The sequence below is a fragment of the Rhinolophus sinicus genome, chromosome 16 (genome assembly GCF_057876585.1).
Source record: "Rhinolophus sinicus isolate RSI-liver-muscle chromosome 16, RSI-T2T, whole genome shotgun sequence".
Taxonomy (NCBI): domain Eukaryota; kingdom Metazoa; phylum Chordata; class Mammalia; order Chiroptera; family Rhinolophidae; genus Rhinolophus; species Rhinolophus sinicus.
The window spans coordinates 12563487-12583375 of NC_142516.1; the positions used below are offsets into that span (position 1 = coordinate 12563487).

General features: G+C 45.7%; 1 protein-coding gene across 6 annotated transcripts; it reads right to left on the reverse strand.

Annotated features, from left to right (window-relative positions):
* Positions 1-91: 91 nt before the first annotated feature.
* On the reverse strand, positions 92-19810 carry LOC109447160 (protein CutA homolog). 6 transcript variants are annotated; one of them, XM_088792737.1, is made up of 6 exons: positions 19308-19810; positions 12524-12672; positions 7449-7508; positions 5754-5799; positions 5456-5505; positions 92-2679 (listed from the first exon to the last, which is right to left on the reverse strand). In XM_088792737.1, exons 1-6 carry the CDS (start codon positions 19473-19475, stop codon positions 2577-2579), a joined length of 576 nt encoding a protein of 191 aa, XP_088648863.1. In that variant the 5' UTR covers positions 19476-19810; the 3' UTR covers positions 92-2576. The 6 variants fall into 6 exon arrangements, with proteins under 6 accessions (XP_088648863.1, XP_074187043.1, XP_088648862.1 ...); XM_074330942.2 differs by having other exon boundaries at positions 19428-19800; XM_088792736.1 differs by lacking the exon at positions 19308-19810 and adding an exon at positions 19071-19266.
* Between the last annotated feature and the right edge of the window lie 79 nt (positions 19811-19889).

Consider the following 19889-nt stretch of genomic DNA (forward strand, 5'->3'; position numbering starts at 1 on the left):
AAAGAAACATCTCCTTTGGAATTACTCCCACTTTAAGAAAGGTCAAGGGAAAAAAGATGTATTTTGCCAATTCCATAATTTAGAAAATAACTGTGGACTATAGAGAAAGCTTTATTTATTCAAATCCTTGAAACATCAGTTGGGGAAATATCTGCCAAATCCTGTGCAAGAGATCAAATAAATTCCCCCATGTCCCTGACCTCGAGCAGCTCACAGTCTAGAAATGCAAGGTCGACGGATGCACACGGCGAGACGCCTTCTACCTGGGGAGTCGGGCCTGCAAAAGAGCAGCCAGGTCACAAGCACTCACATAAAAAGGCACTCCAGGTAGGGGATGGCCTGCACACAGGACTCATACCACACGGCCTACTGAAGCCATTCACTTGCCAGAGGAGGAGAGGAGACGTAGGTGACGATGCAGAAAGGGAGCTGAGGCAAGGTTCTGAAGGGCTTTGAAAACCATACCAAGAAATTGGACTTTATTCTGAAAGCAATACAGGCAGTCCATCTGGGGTCCCCAGGACAATTTCAGTGGCGTTTACTTGACACAATTGTGGGGAGCCATGGTTGCAGTTAACTCTGAGCCTTAACAGAATGGCTCGGTTTATGCTTAACCTGTTTCCTCCCCCTGAGGCAATTGTCTCTGCCTGCACCTGGAGAGTGCTTGCAAGCTGCTCAGGAATGTGGTAGGAGTGGTCAGTTCCCGGACACAGAAGACTGATGGCTATTCAAGGCAATTGATAAGATAATTACTTTTGGGAGTTTCAGTAAATTTTGTGTCTCCTGTGTTAAAGTTAAAGATTTACTGTTAACTAGGTAATGCATTTTTGTGCTTGTTAAACTGCACATCCACAGAATGTATAAATTCTGGGGACAGAATAAACTCAGCGTCTTCAGGATCGCCATCATCATATGTGTGAGTGTCTTTTTTCATTCCCACTCCCCTTGTCAGGAACCGTTCGACTCGTGGCGGCTGGCCCGCTACACACAATGTTTTCTTACGTATCAGAAACACCTTTTGTAAAAAGGGACATCATTATTATCATCTTTGTTCTTCTCCTGAGGCAGCCTTCCAAAATACCCACTGGCTATCAAGAAGGAATTCTCTGGACCTTTGGAAGGGCCTCAGCCTGAAGTCCCTACAAGGTCTTCATAGGACCACCCTTGGAGACCTTGCCCCATTTTATGTTTGGAGGAACTAAGGTCCCAAAAGCACAGCAGGTGTCAGGCCTAGAGCCTCGCACTACCGCTCCCACCCACCACTCCCTCGGGGAAGAAAGACCCCAGAGACCACAGATGTCTGTGGCCCCTCACCAGGCCGCCCATGGGCTCCCCAGAGTGGAGTTCCCTTGTGACAGATTCCTGGAGGGGGCCTAGGCTGAGTCTCTCTTCTCACCCCATAGGACTCTGCCTTCTGTCCTCTTCCACCTGCGTCCCACGGACAGGTACAGGAGAGCACCAGACACAGGGTAAGCACTCGGCTGGACCGTTCATAACACAACTGACAACACCACCCCCTTTCCGGACCGCAGTGCAGTTCAGTTTCCTTTAGTAACCTATAAAACGGAGACTGCCTTAGACCACTGGTTTACAAACTTTTAACAAAGAAAACTTACAAAAAAACTCCCGCCCCAATCTCACAAGCGAGTTCAATACATAAAAGTAATACAAGCACAGTTGCATTGGCTGAAGTATGGGGGGGGCTTATATATTTATCCCCCCTCCAGGGAGCCCCCAGGGTACCTTCTGCCAATCCCTGGGGCTTTGTGGAACAAGTCTAAAAACACTGGTCTAGCAGTTCCCCAGGGTTCTGTCCTACGTTAGGATGTTCAATTTCAATGCTCAAGTGAAAAGGTTAGTATGGTGGGCTCGGAACCTGTCTCCGCTGAGCAGGGCACTAGAACCTTTCGATGTCTGTCACATTCAGGCTACGAAAGCATCAAGACCGATTCCCAACCCTGAGGGTGCGTCTCAGCCCTAATATTCCACCAGTCCTACCCACACTCCTAAAGCCCAGCCCCAGGCCCACCTCCTCAGGACTGAGGAGTTAACAAACACCATCTTTAGTTGGGAGAAATAATCCTGCTTGTCCCTGAAATTGCACCCTTAGCGATTCATCCTTTTGAATAAAGCGCTTGTAGGTCCCCTAGAAAATGGCATTTATCGCACACACTTCCAGGTAAACAGGTCATCAGATCCATTCCTCCTCATGAGAATCAAGAGGGTAATTACATCCTAGATACTCATAGGCCAGGTAACTGTAGGCAAAGATGACAAACCTCCCCCTCACTGCCACCTCCCCTTGTCCCCTACACACATCCATCCTTGCCCTCCCACCCCTTGGCCACCTTTAAGCCTGAGGCACCCAGAGATAAGTTCCACTGGGTTCTTGCTTGGCCCGACTGGACCAGCCACCTCTTCTCGCCTCAGGAGCCTCGGACCTTCAGCTGCCACAGTTCCTTAGCTCCTCCTGTGCTGACAAGAGGGCAGGAGGCAGAAAGAGGCCTCCCTTGCCCCAGAGTGCAGCTGATGGAGGCTAGAGGCGGCCAGCAGGATGCACAGAAAGCCTCCCCGACTCAGTGCTCCTCCATGCTCTCCTTCAGCCACTTTAAATAGTGCACATCTCCTTGGTCCATGGGAAGACTGAAGACCTCTGGGATTTCAAAAGGATGCACCGACCTTGGGAAAAAGAGCAGAGCCCTGTGAGTGACTAGGATTAGATCAGCCCACACAATAAAACCCACGGGCCAGCCTCACGTGAAGCCCACTGCAAGCTGCCGCGGCCCACCTGTCCCGCCTCAGAGCCCACTTCTCCGGAGCCTGTTTCCCCGCTGTCTACAAGTGGTGAGTTGGGCCAGATGGCTTTAGAGTCTCACCACATGGGTTCAGATTCTAAGGCTGCCCTTTCCGAGCTATGTAACCATGGACAAATCACTTAATTTCTCTGAAGGCCCTACAAAGGGGATAAAAACAGTACCTACATGACTAGATTGCTGAGGATTAATTGTGACCAGGTATACAACGCACTCACCTAGTACGTTGACTGGTACTGTATGCCTTCATTAAATGTTAGTACCATCCTTATCACTATCCCACACTCATCACTGTGCCTTCCCCTAACAACTCCTCCCCCAATACTCCTGTATTCTCTTCACCTAGAAAGTTCTCCTTGCTCCTGTTGACCAATTGTAAGCCTCTCTGTCCCTCAAGGACAAACTCAAACATTGACCTTTTCCAAGGGATCTTCCTTGACCATCCAAACCCTTCTCCCCGTTTCTTTCACCTGGCCCTCAGCATACAATGCAAGTTTTCTTCATTTTCCAGAATGAAGAAATAGGAGGCCTTGGGCTTCAGTTTCCCATCTGTCAAATGGGAGTAATAATCCTCTGCTTCCTTTCTGCTGACTGAGGCATGAGATAGGATGTCAAGTTCTCATGAGACAGCATGCTTAATCAGTCACAACATGCGTGCATGTGCTTAAACATCTGGAGTGAGCTGGGTCATTTTATCCAGTGCTAAGTAATGCATTTTCTTAGTTCATGGACACCTGGACTAGTGTATATGTTTTTATAAGCAGACATCCAGTATTCAGACATACAGAGTTAAGACATTTGTAACACGTCAGCCGTAAGAGCTGCTGCTGATACAGCACTTCATGTGCACACTTCGCATAAATGCATCCCACGGCACTAGTATGATCCCTGTTTTACAGATTGGGAAACTGAGGCACAGAAAGTCTAGCTAATATGCAAATATGCAGGTACTTATGCTGTAACCAGCAAGTAGGAAAGCCAGGATTTGACCCTGGAGGTCAAGCTCCGGGGTTCACCTTCTTACCCAGAGGCTGTCCCTCACCAGTTACACTGTAATTTTTTGATAGTGCTGGTTCTACCAAAGGTGCCTTATTCTCACACCTCTGCTAAGGTGGGAACACAGGCCTTCTCTACTGCTAGAGGTAAGACCAGTGTATAACCATATGTTCCCAGAATCCTGGCTGAAGTGAAGGAAAGGGTTTTATCATCCAGATGGGTAGATGACCTGCATCCTAGCCACATATTCGAGTCAGTATGCTTCTGAAGAACACTGTATTTGATCCCCATTCCAGATGAATTAGGTCAGAATCTGAGGTGGGGCCTAAACTGGTCATTTGAGAAACGTCTCCAAGTGATTACATTACGTAGCCAGCATCAAGAGTCACTGGTTTGGACCAGTACTTCTCAAGCTTGTAATGGGCATGGGAGTCACCTGGGGACCTTGCTACGCTGCAGTTTGTTCAGAGTGTAAGTGAGCGTGAGACTGCAGTTCTAGAAGGCTTCCAGGCAATGCCAGTGATTCCCAAACCACACTGATGAGGCTTGAAACCAGTGGTTCTCAAAGGAAGGTCCACTGACCCTGGGGGAGCTCCAAGACTCTTTCAGGAGATCCATGAGGCCAAACTATTTCATAACACTAATTCATTATTTCTCTTTTCATTATGTTGACATTTGCACTAACGGTGCAAAAGCAACGATGGGTAAACCTGCTGGTATGACAGCACCAAACTGTACCAGCTGTCACTGTATTCTTCACCACATCTGCATTTTAAAAAAGTCAAACTCACTAAGAACAGCTCGATAAAGTGGTAAAAATTACTATTTTTATTAAATTTCGACCCTATGTACATGTCTTTTTAGTACAGTGTGACAAAATGGGAAGTATATGTAAAGCATTTTTGCTGTGTGCCTGCATTCAATGTTGTCTTAAACTTGTCTGATTGTTTTAGTCACAAGCTAAACTAGACTTTTTCACAAAATGCCATTTTTAAGCCTGAGTAACCATAATTTGTCATATGTACAAATTATGATGATTCAGATTTGTGTATTAGACATTTTCTCAAATATGAACAAAGTGAGCCCATCACTCAAATGAAGACGATTTAAATCATTTGTTGCCAATGAAAAAATTCATGTTTTCAAACAAAAAATTAGAAGTTTGCAAGACTTGATTTTATCACCATGAGCTTTAAAAGTGTCCCAATACTTAAAGATGCGTCTTATTATGCCAGATTTTGCAAAAATCAAAAATGACGTCATTCTCACTTTTTTGGAAAATATGTTTACTTTCCATAAGAATGCATTATTTAATATGTAATGGTTTTATTGTTATTTTCAATGAACTGAAATATTTTTAAATTTCTATTTTAATTTCTAATGCAGCAAACTTTGATGTAATCCACATAAACAAAGCTCTTGGGTCCTCAATAAGTTTTAGAAGTGTAAAGGGATCCTGAGAGCAAAATTTTGAGAACCGCTGGTTTAAGTTAACTCAGTCTAGCCTCTCATTTTACACAGGAAGAACCTAGGGGATAAGCACATGCCAGGGCCACGCGGAAGGTTGGTGACTAGGTTTCCCGCTTTTCAGTCTCAGTCACTTAGTCCCCAGTATGTTCCTGGCTGAGAAGCGATGTCAGCATTACCTTACGTAGCTGGACAGCATGTGGACCTTGGAAGTTTTCGTCTTTATTAACTGTAAGAGAAAAAAAGAAGTCACTGCTTTAGGACCTCAGTCCCAGCTCTGCAGCTGATCATTTGGCCATTTAAGAGACAGTTTTTCCTCCAGGTCACCAGGCCCTGTCACTAGCTCACAAATGAATGTAAGGCACTTACGTGGGTCAAGAACCTCAATGAGTTGATCTTTGCTAATTTTTAACTGGAACCTGGGGAAAAGGCCTTGATTTCACTCCTATTAAGCCCCATCCCCCCATCCTCACTCACCAACATGATCTCAGTGGCTTCTTCTATTTCTCCGTTCCAAAAGTACCTGGAGAAGAGAACAAAACCAAATCATTCTGCTCATAAGATGAGCCCAGGGACATGTCAAACTCGGCAGTTAGATGACTTACTGAGGTGGAAACTTTAAAATGTCTCCAAGCCCACATAAAACAGTCTAGAGTTGGCCAAGGTACTCCAGGTCATCTAGTCCAACCATTCTAATGCTGGCTTCTAGCACCTGCCTGAACATTCCTGAAGGCGAGAGGCTCACCATCTCCTAAAGAAGTCCATCTATCATAAAGGTTTTCACATCTATTGAGATGGTTTGTCTTGTGGTGTGCCAACATCTGCCACCCAACTTCCACATGAAGAACCACCTCAGGAAAGCCTTGCAGAAAGTTCTCTGTTTTCTCTCCTCCAAACCGGGCATCTCGAGCTCTTTCGGCACTCATTCTATACTCACGGCTTCCAGGGCCCTCCCCATCCTTTGGACTGATGCTACTTTTATCACTGACTCAAAGCTCAGTGCCCATGAAAGGATAAATAAAAAGCACAGGAGGCTTCAGGGAAGTACAATCCCTGAAGCCTTACAATCTATGTAAGCAGGTCCGAAAGTTAAAAGTCAGTGATGATGTTGAGAAGAGTATGAGTGCAGCACTTGAAGAGAAGGGAAAAATATTTGGCCGGAGAATATCTACACTGACGCCGGGCAAGTCTAAGATGACCTAGACCATTGGCCTTCTCTCCTAGAGCTGTGGTCAAAGGAAGGCTGTAAAGGGAATGCTAGGCTGCAATTCTATTCTAGTTCCCAAGTATTGCTTCCCAGACTGGCTTTATGTCAATCACTATACAACTTTTTAAAAATTCCGAGACCCGAGCCCCACCTTCAGGGAGACTGACTGAGCAGACCTAGGATGGAGCTCAGGAATCTGAAGCACAGCCCAACTAGGGAGCCACAGCAACAGATGATGTGAACCACTGAGGCCATGACACCGCTGGCGGGGGTGGGGTAGGGAGGGAGCTTTCACTATACAGCATCTTTCTGTTTTGACCTTCAGAGTAGACATTATTTCCCTCCCCACCTCTACCCCCCCCCGCCCCCATCTCATTCTCTCCCTCTTTCCAGGAGGGAAGGAGATGAGAGACAGACTGATCAGAGAGATTAAGTCACAAGACAAATCCTGCACAACTAGTACTGGGGCGCTAAAATGTTCTGAGGAGAGAAATGGTGCAGACCAGACTTAACTAAAGTGAAGGTGTTAATGAAATGAAGGGCAGACAATACACAGAAACAGCCTGTCACATATGCTAAACTCTCAGTTTTCCAAAGAACCTAAAAGCAATGGAAATTATTTTCTTCACTATCCCTAGCTGGCTCACTCAGGGATGGAATGCCTAGTCGGACTTCTTCGCTAACAGCAAGCTAATTGACTTAAACAAAGAATGTGCAAACAAGATTCACTGTTCCTAAATGGTAGGGTTTTTCTCCTTTCTCTATACACAACCCATTTTTGCTTTTGCTCATGGATGACATAAGCTCTGGTTGCTTTCTTTGCATATAAACGAACAGGGAGGTGTTGATGAATTCAACGCCTCTGGGCTGTTCTTTGACGACCCCCCACTAGTGCAGTGCTCCCCCCGCAGCCAGGACCTGAGCTCACACTCCCACAGCCCCCCAGGGACCACAGCAGAACTCACAGTGAGGACGCCTTGGGCAGGATGTTCACAGAGGCAGCCAGCTTCTTGTCCAGGATAGTCCTAAAGCAAAGACACTAAGAGTCACGGGGGCAAGTGTCCAGCATCTTAAGAGAAGGGACAGGGCAGGAGTGCCTGGGGATTACAGGACACCTGAGTCTAACCAGATAACCCCTCCCTCCCTCAAACCAACACATTCCACAACCACCATGCACAGAACCTCTAAAGCCAGAGCTTGTTTGTAAGTCCTTCCCTGGGTGGGAAGAGACGCAGGGAAGCAGCTACGGGAAGGAAGTTTTAAGGAGAGGCCCTGTATGCTTGGGGAATGGGAATTAACTCTGGACCCGGAACAAGAACACCTGGATTCCATTCCTGGACCTGCAGAAGGATGGCTATGTGACCATATGCAAGTTCTTTCTTTCATTCCAGGAAGAAGTATTCCAGCACCTATTCGAGACAGGCACACAGCCCCCACTCAGCCTGACTTTCCTACTGTACAATGAGAGAATTGGTTCAGCCAGTGTGTTCTAACTCTTATCACCACCCAAAACTCCTTTTATTATGCCAGCTGCTTCTGCCTCTGTCTCTCAGATATGTATCAGGCTGACAGTGCTTCTGATCTGTAGATACCCATGTGACAACACAGAATGGCTACAACTCCAAAATACAAAATGCAAAAAGCATCAAAACCTGAGTTTGTCTTTGGCAAATACAGGTTCTTTTCACCTTCTATTTTTGCAAAGGTTTCTATCACAGCCCTAAGAGCAATCATCACCTTTGTTTGCAGACCACTAAGATTTTTTTTTGACCAGACCAGAGGTTGGCATTCCTGGTCCGATAATCTCAGATTTCTGTGCAGTGCCTGGTGAACAGAATCAATTGTGCTTGAACTGTGTAGGTGTCATAGCAACAGGAGCACCCCCAAGTCCTTCGTGCACAGAAGTGTCCCCAAGCAGCAAAACCCTCCAAGTCAGGCAGGCCCTGACAATCCTTCCTCAGGTCTCAGGCAGCTGAGGAGTCCAGCCTATTCTCTAAGTGCTCGGACCTTGCCAAAGAAACCTCATCTGCGCCCTGCTCACTGATGCCTCCTGCCCTCAGCTGCTGCCACGAGAACTGACCTACTTTCTCTTCCCTTGAGTTCCAGGCTAAACTGCTCTAGTTAGGGCTCCACATTAACCTGGCAATAGCACCACCCTCCTTCCCTTGCAAAGTTCCAGGAGCTTTAAATAAATCCCTGACTGTACGGAGGGCACATGGCCCGCATTTGTTGAAGCAACTGCTGAGAGTCTTGCTCACTCAGTCATTTGCTGGGAAATCACATTTTATTGGTTCTGAAGGTGGAGTGAGTTAAACCTCTAGAAAAAAATAATCCACTGCCTCACAGGCCCTCTCCGATCTCTTTGGGAACGTGAACGCTCCATGACTGATCACAGCAAGCTGTCCTTGGGTAACAGACTGCAGAACTGCGGAGGAATGTGTTAACCAAAAAGCCACTTGTTGATAAAACACACACGCTCTCAGGGCCAGCGGTCGAGTCACAGAGAAGGAGCTCAGGCCCTCATGCTCATCTGAGGAAAGCAGGAGCTAGAAGTGAGAGCTGCGAGGGCCTCTAGAAAAGGCAAAGTTCACAGACTGGTGGCTCACAGACCGGATATATGGTTTGCCTCTCATGGCAGTTAAGAAAATCTTGACTTTATTTCCACTATTTACTATCAGGATGTTTCATATTAACAACAGTACAGATTACCTAGCTTCTCACCAAAAACGAGTCTTATAACATTGGACTTGCAGTCCCGTAAGGTCACATTTAGCTAGAGCTGAGCATGGCATGCTTCTCAGGTCAATCCAGTTTTAATTGCTCTTTCCTCTCAACACCTAAGAAGAGTAAGGGCTACTCTCTACTGTCAACCTCCATCATTACACCCAGCCTACCCACCCGTTTAAGTGACCTGCCTGTAGGTATCTGTGCTTGGGACTCTGGCCTAATGCAGTGCCCTCCTTCTGCGGGCCGTATGTGATGCTGGCAGCAGGGCGGACCCTGGAATGCAGATCTCCTGAGTCACCACTCAGGATTTGTCCCTGACCCCAACAAGAGATCAGAATGTGTCCGTCAATGAAGAGGGCTAAGAACACTGCCCGGAACCAGAACTGAGAGGCAGCAGACCAAACTCCGAAGAACACTGAAGAAGAACCAAACTGGGCAGAAGGACCTGGTCCCGGCACTGCTTCTGTAGCTAAAGTTGGGGTTCCTGCCAGCTAACATTTGTGGGGCCCTCCCGCCCAGCGCCCTTTTATTCTCCCCTTCTACAAATCCTGGAAACTAAACCCATTTGCTTCTCTTCTGTCCAAATCACTCATAAAAATACTGAACAGAACCGGCTGAGGTGAAAGCGTCATAGCACATCTCTGAAGACTCCGCTACAGACTTTCGGATCAACCTGGTGGCCTGAACACACCCCCTTTACAGCAGACCTAGAAATGAGAGAAGATGCTACTTAGTGAAGCCGGAGCACAGTAAGGAGAACGCTCCATACACCAGCAAAGAGTATGAGGAAGTCCCAGAGAAGAAAAGGCGGCCCTGCCACATGCAGGGGGACTGCCCCACAGAGATGAGAGCGACAGTCTGTATCTGGAGGTGACGGGAACCACAGCAGGCAGGAACTTAGAGGCAACCATCAAGGTGAATTGTGGGAATGCCACGGCAGAAGCAGGTGGACCCTCCAAATCTCCCATGGCCAAGGCAGCAATAATGGGGTGTTTGTCTCCAGGAAGGAGCAGTGAGTGGAGGCATTTTGGGAAGAAAGGCAAAACAGTGTCCTAGTAGCTGGTGACAGCCAAGGATAAGAAAGAGAATTCATGCCCAGAAGACCCGTTTACCAGGGTACCCCAAGCTTCACACTGTCCCCCCAACCCACCCTCCCGCTGAAAACAGTGCTGCCTAACACCAATTCCTTGCAGCGGTTCCTGTGACTCCCCAGGAGCGTAACTAAAAAGATGGGAGAGCTTACAATTAAGAATCACAAAATATATGAGGAAAGTCAATACCAAGAGAGAAAAGAATTCAACAAAAATAAAGAATTTCCATAATAGGAGGACCAGTTAATGGAACATTCAAAACCAAGATTTTAAAATAAGTATAATTATGCATACTTGAAAGCTGTTAAGAGAGTAGATCTTAAAAGGTCTCACCACAAAAAAAAGGTAACTATGTGAGGTGACAGATGTGTTAACTAATCTTATTGTGGTGATCATTTTGCAATATATACATATATCAAATCATCACATTGTACACCTTAAGCTTACACAATGTTATATGTCAATAAAGCTGGAAACAAATAAAAATAAGTATAATTAATATCTGCAGAAATATAAAGCAAGGTTATTGCATCCATAAAATCAGATTAAAATAAGATCAGACAATTATGACGCATGAGCAGTTGGTTTTTAAAGAACAATTAGAAATATTGAAAAGGAAAACTATATCGTTTAAATCTAAAACTCAATAGAATGGTTGAATAGTAAAATAGATACAGATGAAAAACAAGTAAGAAAGAAGACGGGTCAGAAATTCTCCCAGGATGCAGAATAAAGAAGAGAAAAAATATAAAAGTTCACTCATAGAGAAAAAATTCAAATCTATCTAATAGGAGTTCCAGGAAAAGGGCATAGAAAGAATAGAGAGAGACTATTTAACAAATTAATAGTTAAACATTTAGACAAAGAGAAAATCCAAAACACTATCAGAGAGAAAAGCATTACCTACAAAGGAATGAGACCCTGCTAAACACCTGACTTCTCATCAACAACCTTAGATGCAAGAAGACAATAGAGGCCTCTCTCCAAGCAGATACTGATCCATTGACCTGAACTGGCCTTTCAACCAGTTATTATAGAATCCAGGCATTAGAATCCTTTTCCTCCCAATACCAAACCTTACAGGTGTCAGCTGAAGGGGCTCCCTCACAGGACCACAAGTGGCTGACCCAGGAGTACAGAGAAAGACAGTTCAGTACAGACCCTGCGTATACAGAAGCATCAGAAGGGATTGCATTTCCTAGCTGCTAAATACTATGGTTGTATTTCTGGAGTCATTACAGGTTCTTTTAGATAAGAGCTGTTCTCCAAAGGTGATGTTAATGAGGGAAAAATATACAGTCTGCTTGGGGGAAAGAAAGCTGGAATCCAATGCAAGGATAACCTGTGACCAACAATTTGGGAGCTGTGTGCTCCCAAAGACCAGATTCAACGTTTTAAAATACTGTAACAGTCTATCATCAACTTCAAGAATGCTGAGTTGTGGAGCAAGAAGAAAGGGAGCAAGGAGCCAAGTCCATTACCCTCCAGCCCCACTAACCCTCTTCAAAGCTGCATCTATAAAGAGCAATGAAGGGGAAATTCAGACACCACAAACATTTATTGAGCATCTACCACATTCAAGTTACTGGGGTAAGGATTGAACATATGTCATATCATCTAATCCTCACACAATCTTGTGAGGTATGTGACATTATTTTATTTTAAAATTCAGAAAACGAGTGCTTACAGAGAGGAAGCGACTTGCCCAAGTTAACACAGTACGTGGTAGAGCCAAGATTCACACTCTGGCCTGCTTACAAGTCCAGTGCTCTTCCCACCACACCACAGCTGCTTCTAGAAATTTCCTAAATACTTGGAATGGCCTCCCCCTCCTCCTCCTCCTCACTTGCCATAGTGATCACTTGTGGGACTGAGCAAAGAGAGAATCTCCCAGGAGAGAGAGAGATGGGCCAGGAACGAGGAGACTGAAATTCTCAACCAGCAGGATTCCCCTGTTCCCTTCACACCTCGGGCGAGCCGCCTCTCTCTCTGGGTCCATATCACCCCCATGCACCACCCAACATTTTCAGGCCCAGTAGCAGGATGCACTGGGTGATCATTTAGCTGTTTCCTCATATCACCCCAAGCAGATAACTGTGTAATTCATCCCTAAACGGATGGGGTTGTCAGAAGCAAGAGAAGGGCCCCAAATTGTCCCCGCTGGCCCATCCTGGCAGCTCCCTGGAGCATCCTGGGACAGCACCTAAGCACCTTTACCATACCTGGCAATATCTCTGGCAATGTGCTCATTGGGACAGTTGACAAAGACGATGGAGTAAGTGCCGGAGACATAGCTGCCAGTGACCGCCGAATGGAGCTGCAGGCTAAGGGGCCTGAGCATGGGGTATGTCAGCAAAGAAACAGTCAGGAGCTAAATGGGGGGAAGAAAAGCACAGGTCAGCAGTGACATGACCAATTCAGCCCCTGCCGGCTCCAGCAGACTGGAACCAAGGCTGGGCATCAGTTTCTCATTCCCCTTCCCCGTCCACAAAATTATTCCTGGGATCTTGAGCGTTAGTGCTTGAACTTTTCCTGCCTAGATATTTTCCTCTTCATTTTGCAGATGACAAAAAAGTAGAGGCTCAGAAATCAAAGAGCTTGCTCAAAATCACATAGCTTTTAATTGGCGAAGCCAGAATTAGGACTCAAGTCTGGATGATTTGAAATCCACTCTTATTGTACAAAAGTCCTACTGGAGGTAATGCCAACTGGCAGCCACTGAATTGCTACTATCATCCTGTGGAGATAATAACGAAACAGAGATTAAGCTCCCTGTTTTAGGGAGTTAATTTCACCTTCATTCATTCGTATATGTGCCAGGCACTGTGGGTAGGCTAGTGGAAAACGTAGCGTAATTCTGAAGCTATACAACTTGTGCTCCTGAAACTGAGAGCTGGGGTGACCATGAGGAAGGCTCTACCTGAGGGAGCAGGAAAAGGCATCGAAGAGAAGGTACCATCTAAACCGGATCTGAACTAATCAGTAGCATTACAAGAGGAGAGGGAGACTGAGCAAATGATAGTATGTACAAGCTCAAGAGGTATTTCGGGATAGTTGAGCTATACAGTCTACATGTGTCTTAAGTCTGTGGGTATGCGATCAGGAGGAAATGAGACTGGCTGAAACTATAAAGAAATGGGTCAGGCTAAAGAGTTTGGGCTTTGTACTCAAGTGACAGGGTACTTTTGGAGGTTTTTACATAGCAGAGTAATAACACAGTGAAGCTAAGCAGAGCACCAGGAGAGAGGATGGGGAGTGACCAGAAGAGAGCCTACTTAGAAAGCCATGACAAGATCCAGGGGAAAAACTAAGATCCTGAGCTAAGAAGATGGCAGTGACTGAGAGGAAAAGGCATTCAAGATACAATCTGTCTTACTATTTTAATGAGAAGCATTTAAAATACAAAGAAATGAAAAGAACTGGAGAACACCTTCCATTCCAGGTTCTATGCTTGGGGGATATAACGGGGTCATTACCAGGGAGAGAGGCAACCTGCAAGGAGCCCCCTGTGACTTCGCCGGGCTGAACAAGAGCACTTCTCCTGCTCCCAGCCCAGCGCTCAAGCGTGGCTCAAATAAACCTCTGTGCTCCCACTCCTTTTATGCTATGGCCTAAGTCCTGGCTCCTACTTCTTGGCAGGGCCTGAGCAACGTTTTTATGTCTTTAGCTTCAGTTTGACTAGAGGCCTGTGTGGGCTGGGTTTCTTATTCCCTCCCACTACCTCCACCAACACCACCAATTCAACATACTAGTCCTCTGAACTAAAGCAATGACCACGCAAGACAAAAAGAACCAGACTTTTCAATGAAGCTTTTATTGTGTGTGTGTGTGTGTGTGTGTGTGTGTGTGTGTGTGTGTCCGCAGCAGGATTTAAATTCTAGTCCAGCACTGCTGCCTGTGGCCTTCAACAAGTTACTTTCTCTCCTTCTATAAGCCTTATCTGGAAATGGGAGGTTAGGACACTGGTGCTGCCTATCTCAGAGTTGCCATGGATGCAAAAGAGCTAGGAAAAATAATTTGTAATCACAAATTCAACAAAGGGACCGTGCTTTGCTCATTGCTGTATCCCCAGCACAGTTCATGGCACACAGCAGGTTCTCAGTAAATACTTGTAGACTGGCAAAGTAAGACACCAGCAAGATGCTGTTATTAAAACTATAGCCTTGTGAAGTAGAGAAGGCTTTTGGGTGTTAGCAGTGCTTTTAGCAGAGATCTGGACATACTGGAACACTGTCAGGTGTCTACGACATGGCTCTTCCGCAGACTCCAAACAAAAGGAGCGTCGACCTGTCCCCCAACCCCAAACGTCATTCCTGGGGAAGATGTGGGGCGTTTCAGCCAGCAGTTAGCTATCAGTGCAACACAAAGCTAACAGGCTCACGTCTAAACTCACTGAAAATATGTGGAAATCCTTATATGATCTCTGAGTCAAAATACTAAGCTCCTACATCTGGATGTTTTTCCATGTTACTTTCACTACCCATGCGCTGTGGGGAGGCTGGTGGAAAAGGTAGCTAGCTGTACTACTGAAACAGAGCTGTGCTCTCAACTAGTCTCTAAGATAACCCTTCACTTAACAGGTAACAGAGAACATTCAGAAACTCTGACAGAACCAAAAGTGAGGCGCAGAGCTGGGCTAGACCCCCAAGCTTCTGACCTTCTCCTCTACTTCTCCTTTCCCCCTCACACACCTCAGCACCGGAGATACTCTGTAAACAGTCACTTCGCATCTTAACATTTTAAGATAGTTCTGAGATGAGAAAACAAAGCCCCCAGAAAAATACAGAAAAACAAAATATAACTGCAACAGGAGGAGGAAAAGAATCCATCATGTGACCCGTAGACAAGAACTCACCCCCAGACACCCCTTTGGCTCCCTGACCCTGGCAATGAAGTACACCCTAGTCACCCCTCCTAGTCACAAAGAGTGAAGAAGGGGATCTGGTAAGCTTCAGAAGCACACCACGGGATGGGCGGGGCGGGGCTCCAGGCATTTGACTGTCCAGGCCCTACCTGCCTGCCCTCAGCTCAAAAACCCAGGAGCAGAAAAGAGAAGTGCCTGCTTCCTTCCGTCCCCACGCTGGAGGTTTACGGGTGAGGAGGTTGGTAACACAGTCTGGGGCACTCACCAGGAGGCATGTAAGGACAGACAGCCTCGGGGAGCCTGGCAGAGGGCACCGTGAGCCCAGCCTATCCATGGCGTCGCTGGTAATTTAGCAGCACAGCAGCAGCGAATGTGGCCTCAGGCTAGTTGCCGGCTGGGGGGGGAGGGGGGAGGGCCTAAACGCACACACCCCCCCCCCCCCGCCCCCACCTGCCGCTTGCCCTACAGCCCAGTCGGGCCTCAGACAGGCTGGCTGGAACTAGATAGTGGAGGGGGCGGGGAAAGGGAGGAATTTTCCCTGGACTACCCTCTCCCTAGAAATGTACAACCTAAGCACCATACGCAGACTTACAACCCATACAAAAACAAAAATACCAATTTTCCCTTCCCATTCTAACAACAACAAAAAAACTCCATTAACATCCCCAGAGATGTACAAATGAAAAGACAAGTTTCTTAGGTATGTAAAACCTTCAGGAAGTACAGCACACAAACACTGACACACGCACTAAACTCTTCCACTTTCTTCAGGCCCAACCCGCCAAAAAACCAAACCAAACCGAGTCAGGCACACTGGGCTGCCTTCCTGTCCCCCGTGTCACCCCCTCCTCCCAGGATCTCCCTTCCAATCCTCCTGGGCTTAGGATACTCTTGCTCCCAACCGCTGGGGTGAACTCATTCACCTTTCCTGGCCAGCTTCCGTGTAGCCTTTCCCAGAGTTAATCCCACAGTCCTCTGTTCTCCTAAGAGAACACACTTGGGACACACTTTTGTTGCAACATTAAACATCAACCAGGGGAGCTGCAAACAAATAAGCAAAGCAGCCAGCTAATGACTGAGTGCTGCCCTCCTGGGAATGCAGAGTCCGCTGTTGCCAGGGTTTCCAGTTTTTTAATCCAACTTTTTAAAGTGAACTATCCTAATTTTTAAAATGACATTACTGGGACAGAAGAAGGGATTGAGTGCACAAGGGCACAAGTAAACTTTTTAAATTAAGGGAACTGTTCTGTATCTTGATTGTGGTGGTAGTTACACAAGTGTTAAAAAAATATTCAACCCACTATACATTTACATTGGTGAATTGTGTTGTATGTAAATAGTACCTTAAACAAAAAGGGGGAAGTGCTGGAAACCAATTCAAAATTGTTTTAAACTGGGCAGGTCAAACAAAACACATCTGTTACCCAAATCTAGACTGCAAGTTGTCAGTTCACTGCCTGTGTTTACTTTAAATTACCTGTTCACCTGCTTGTCTCATTCTTTGGGATTATAAACTCTCATGGCGTGATACACTTTCTAGCAAAATGTCTGACCAAGTATTACTTTGCTGCAAAAGTACTTGTGGTTTAAGAGGTTAAAAATAATTGCAAAAACCGCAATTACTTTTGCATCAACCTAATAGTTAATAAATCAGTTGTAGCCCTAGTCTTATCATTTACATCATTAGCTGTGCAGACTCAGGCAAGTTACTTAACCACTCTGAGCTTTTGGGAGGGGCTTGGTAAAGGGATAACACCTCCTTCTTCATAGGTTTAAAGTGAGGATTAACAGATAAATGTAGACGTGCTTTATAAAATGCAAGACCATGGCAGCCTTTCAAGAGCAAGTAGTCTCATGGCAACTACCAAAGTTAACTCAGAAAATCTCCATTTGCGATTGAAGAATTTACCACGTTACCTGAAAATAAGACCTAGCCGGACAATCAGCTCTAATGCGTCTTTTGGAGCAAAAATTAATATAAGACCCCGTCTTAGTAAAATAAGAAAAAAAAAACATAAAATCTAATGCGTCTTTTGGAGCAAGACCGGGTCTTACATTAATTTTTGCTCCAAAAGACGCATTAGAGCTGATTGCCCGGCTAGGTCTTATTTTTGGGGAAACACAGTAGTATTTGTGTAAAGAACAGAACTAGAGAAAATGAAGCCAAGTGGTCCTAAGAAAACCTTTATATTCAAAGTCCATTGAAATAAATCAAGAATGTGATCTTCTATAACTATTACATTAGTAAGAAAGGCCACTGTTAATGACCATTTACCTTAGATTTTGAGATGACATCCTCAAGTTTAGCACAGGACACCATAGTTTAGGCTCAGTAAGTGTTTGCTGAATTACTAAAGGATACGGATGTTATGTCTGCTGATTATAAGGATGGTCACAATAAAGGTGATGTTGGGGCAACAGGGGAAGGATGGCAAGAGATTAACTGTTATTTGAAAGAAACTGCCTCTGGATACTCTTTTTTCTTCAACTCAGGCACCTCTACTCTTCAGATTCAATTCCAGTTAGATTCCAATAGTCCAATCATGCATTTATGGTTTTGGCAGATTCTTCAGATAAAGTAATATCCTTAGTGCCACTTGCTTGAGGGTTTGGGCTCTTCCTCTGGAGCTTCTTACCCTTTCTTTCTATCTGCTTCCCCTTATCAGATTTGGACTCAGGCAAAAATTCAGACTCAGACTCCCCTTCAGATTCTGTATCCATCTCCTTCACCCAAACTTCCTCTTTATTGTGTCTTCCTTCTCTTTCTTCAATTCCTTTGCTTTATTTTGAAGGTTCTTTTGCATCTCTTTTTAAGTGTACAGCAATTTTTTTGAAATCTTTTTTAAAGGCCAAACTTTGATCCAAAAAAGGATCCATGTCAACTGCAACATCAATGAGATCTGAGGCAACATTCAATTTCCTTAGGTTGGTTCCGGAGATTTGTTGCCTTCCTCAGCTATATAGACTCTGTCTTGGTTAATGCCAACATTTGAAACTTGAGTAGCTCATTAATTTCATTTTCATTGATAATGAGGCATTTAAAGCTCATCTGTTTTTCAGACTCTATTATGATTTTTTTTTTCAGCTTCTTCTAGGGAAACATGCATAATCATTCACATTGTCCCAGCGTTCCCACCAGGTTTTAGTAAGAGCAGCTGGTTTTAGATCATCCATCACCTCTTTTATCACTACCAAAGCATAAACAATGTTGTACTGTTGCCATGTTTCTTTCAAAGTAAGGCCAGGGTTTTTTCAATAGTCAGCAAAGTGGTCAACGTGCTTGTTGTAATACCTCTTGAATGCTTCAATTATACCCTGATCCAAAGGCTGAAGATAGCGAGGGTCTTCCAGAGGAAGAAACACAATATCACATTGTGTGATATTGGATGAGCAAAGAATGAGTCTGGGTGATTGGGACCTCTGTCCCAAATTAGCAACACTCTGAATTCAAGATTTTTTTTTTTCCTGTTAAATAACTCTGGGCTTGATGGATAAAAGAATTATGAAACCAATCCAAAAAGAGGGCAATGGTTAATGATACTTAGGGGCACAATTGCCAGAAAACAGGAAGGTGTTTTTAATCTTTTTCCAAAAGACAAGTGGGATTAGGGTCTTTATAAAGCAGCAGTGGTTTTATCTTTTTGTCACTCTGTGGCATTGGCACACACACACACACACACACACACACACACACACACACAGTAAAATCCTTTCCTTAGCTTCCTCTAAGGTTTCTGATTTTTTGCCTTTTTCCCTGAAAGTTCACAAAGGCATTCACTTCCCAAACAAGCTCATGTCCTTGGCGTTTAAGACCTGTTGAGGAACATAACCTCTAGCTCTGACCAGTTTCTGGAGTTGCTTGGCATACTTTCGTGCCAACTGGGCATTAAACGGTTCTTCCTCACCTATCAACCTTGAATTTCACAAACTGGAATGATTTTTAAGCTTCTCAAACCATCCTTCGCTTGTATGAAATGTATCTGGGTTGTCCTTCCCAGTGGTTTCCACCAGATGCTTGTAATGCCTTTGGCCTAGCTGGCCTTCAGCATCGGAGACCGGGCCCCGATGGTATGGTCCTGTCCTCCACCCAAAAGGTTAACTCAGATTCCATCTTCTTGATGTTTACATCGCGGGGAACGCACAGCACGTTGGAGGAGACAGGCGAGACACTCCCTGATGGCCTTCTCATTTTTCTCAATGGTGCAATGAAACAACGTTGATTCATTCATGCCAAAAAAGCGCCCCACATCGGTGTTACTCACGCCTTCTTCCAGCTTCTCGAGAATTGTCATCTTGTCTTCCACAGGCATGGCCCCTGCGCTTCCTCTAGATACGTGCCTGGGCCGGGAGCTGGAAGATGCTCATCGCCTCCGCTCTTCCTGGGGCAGCCTCAGCCGCTGCTAGCCGCTGCCGAGAGCCGGGTTTGAGAGCCAGGAGGCCGCTCGCGAGGACTCTTAACCTTCGCTTGATCCTCATTCTCACTACTCCGCCTGCTGGGCATCTGATGAGCCTTCGCTCCCCGTGGGAAATACGTAAGCCGACCGGAAAGTCGGACCGCGGGACCAGTTCAGTGGCGCCTAAGATGATGCCTGACTGCGACCCCGCAACCACGGGCGACCGTTGGCTCGGCCCTAGCGGCCCCTGGTCTCGCGAGGCTTGGCAGAGAGCGCGCGCGGTCCGCCAGCTCCGACAGTGCGGCGGGTCGCAGTTGCAGCCAACACTCA

What these genes read in the sequence shown, in the direction of transcription:
- LOC109447160 (XM_088792737.1), bottom strand. Translation starts at nt 19,475, where the DNA reads ATGCCTGTGGAAGACAAGATGACAATTCTCGAGAAGCTGGAAGAAGGC. An exon ending in ATTGCCAGAGATATTGCCAG is followed by an intron (nt 7,509 to 12,523) that starts GTATGGTAAAGG and finishes TCTTTGCTTTAG; the next exon opens with GACTATCCTGGACAAGAAGC. An exon ending in ATGCTGTCCAGCTACGTAAG is followed by an intron (nt 2,680 to 5,455) that starts GTAATGCTGACA and finishes CTTTTTCCCAAG; the next exon opens with GTCGGTGCATCCTTTTGAAA.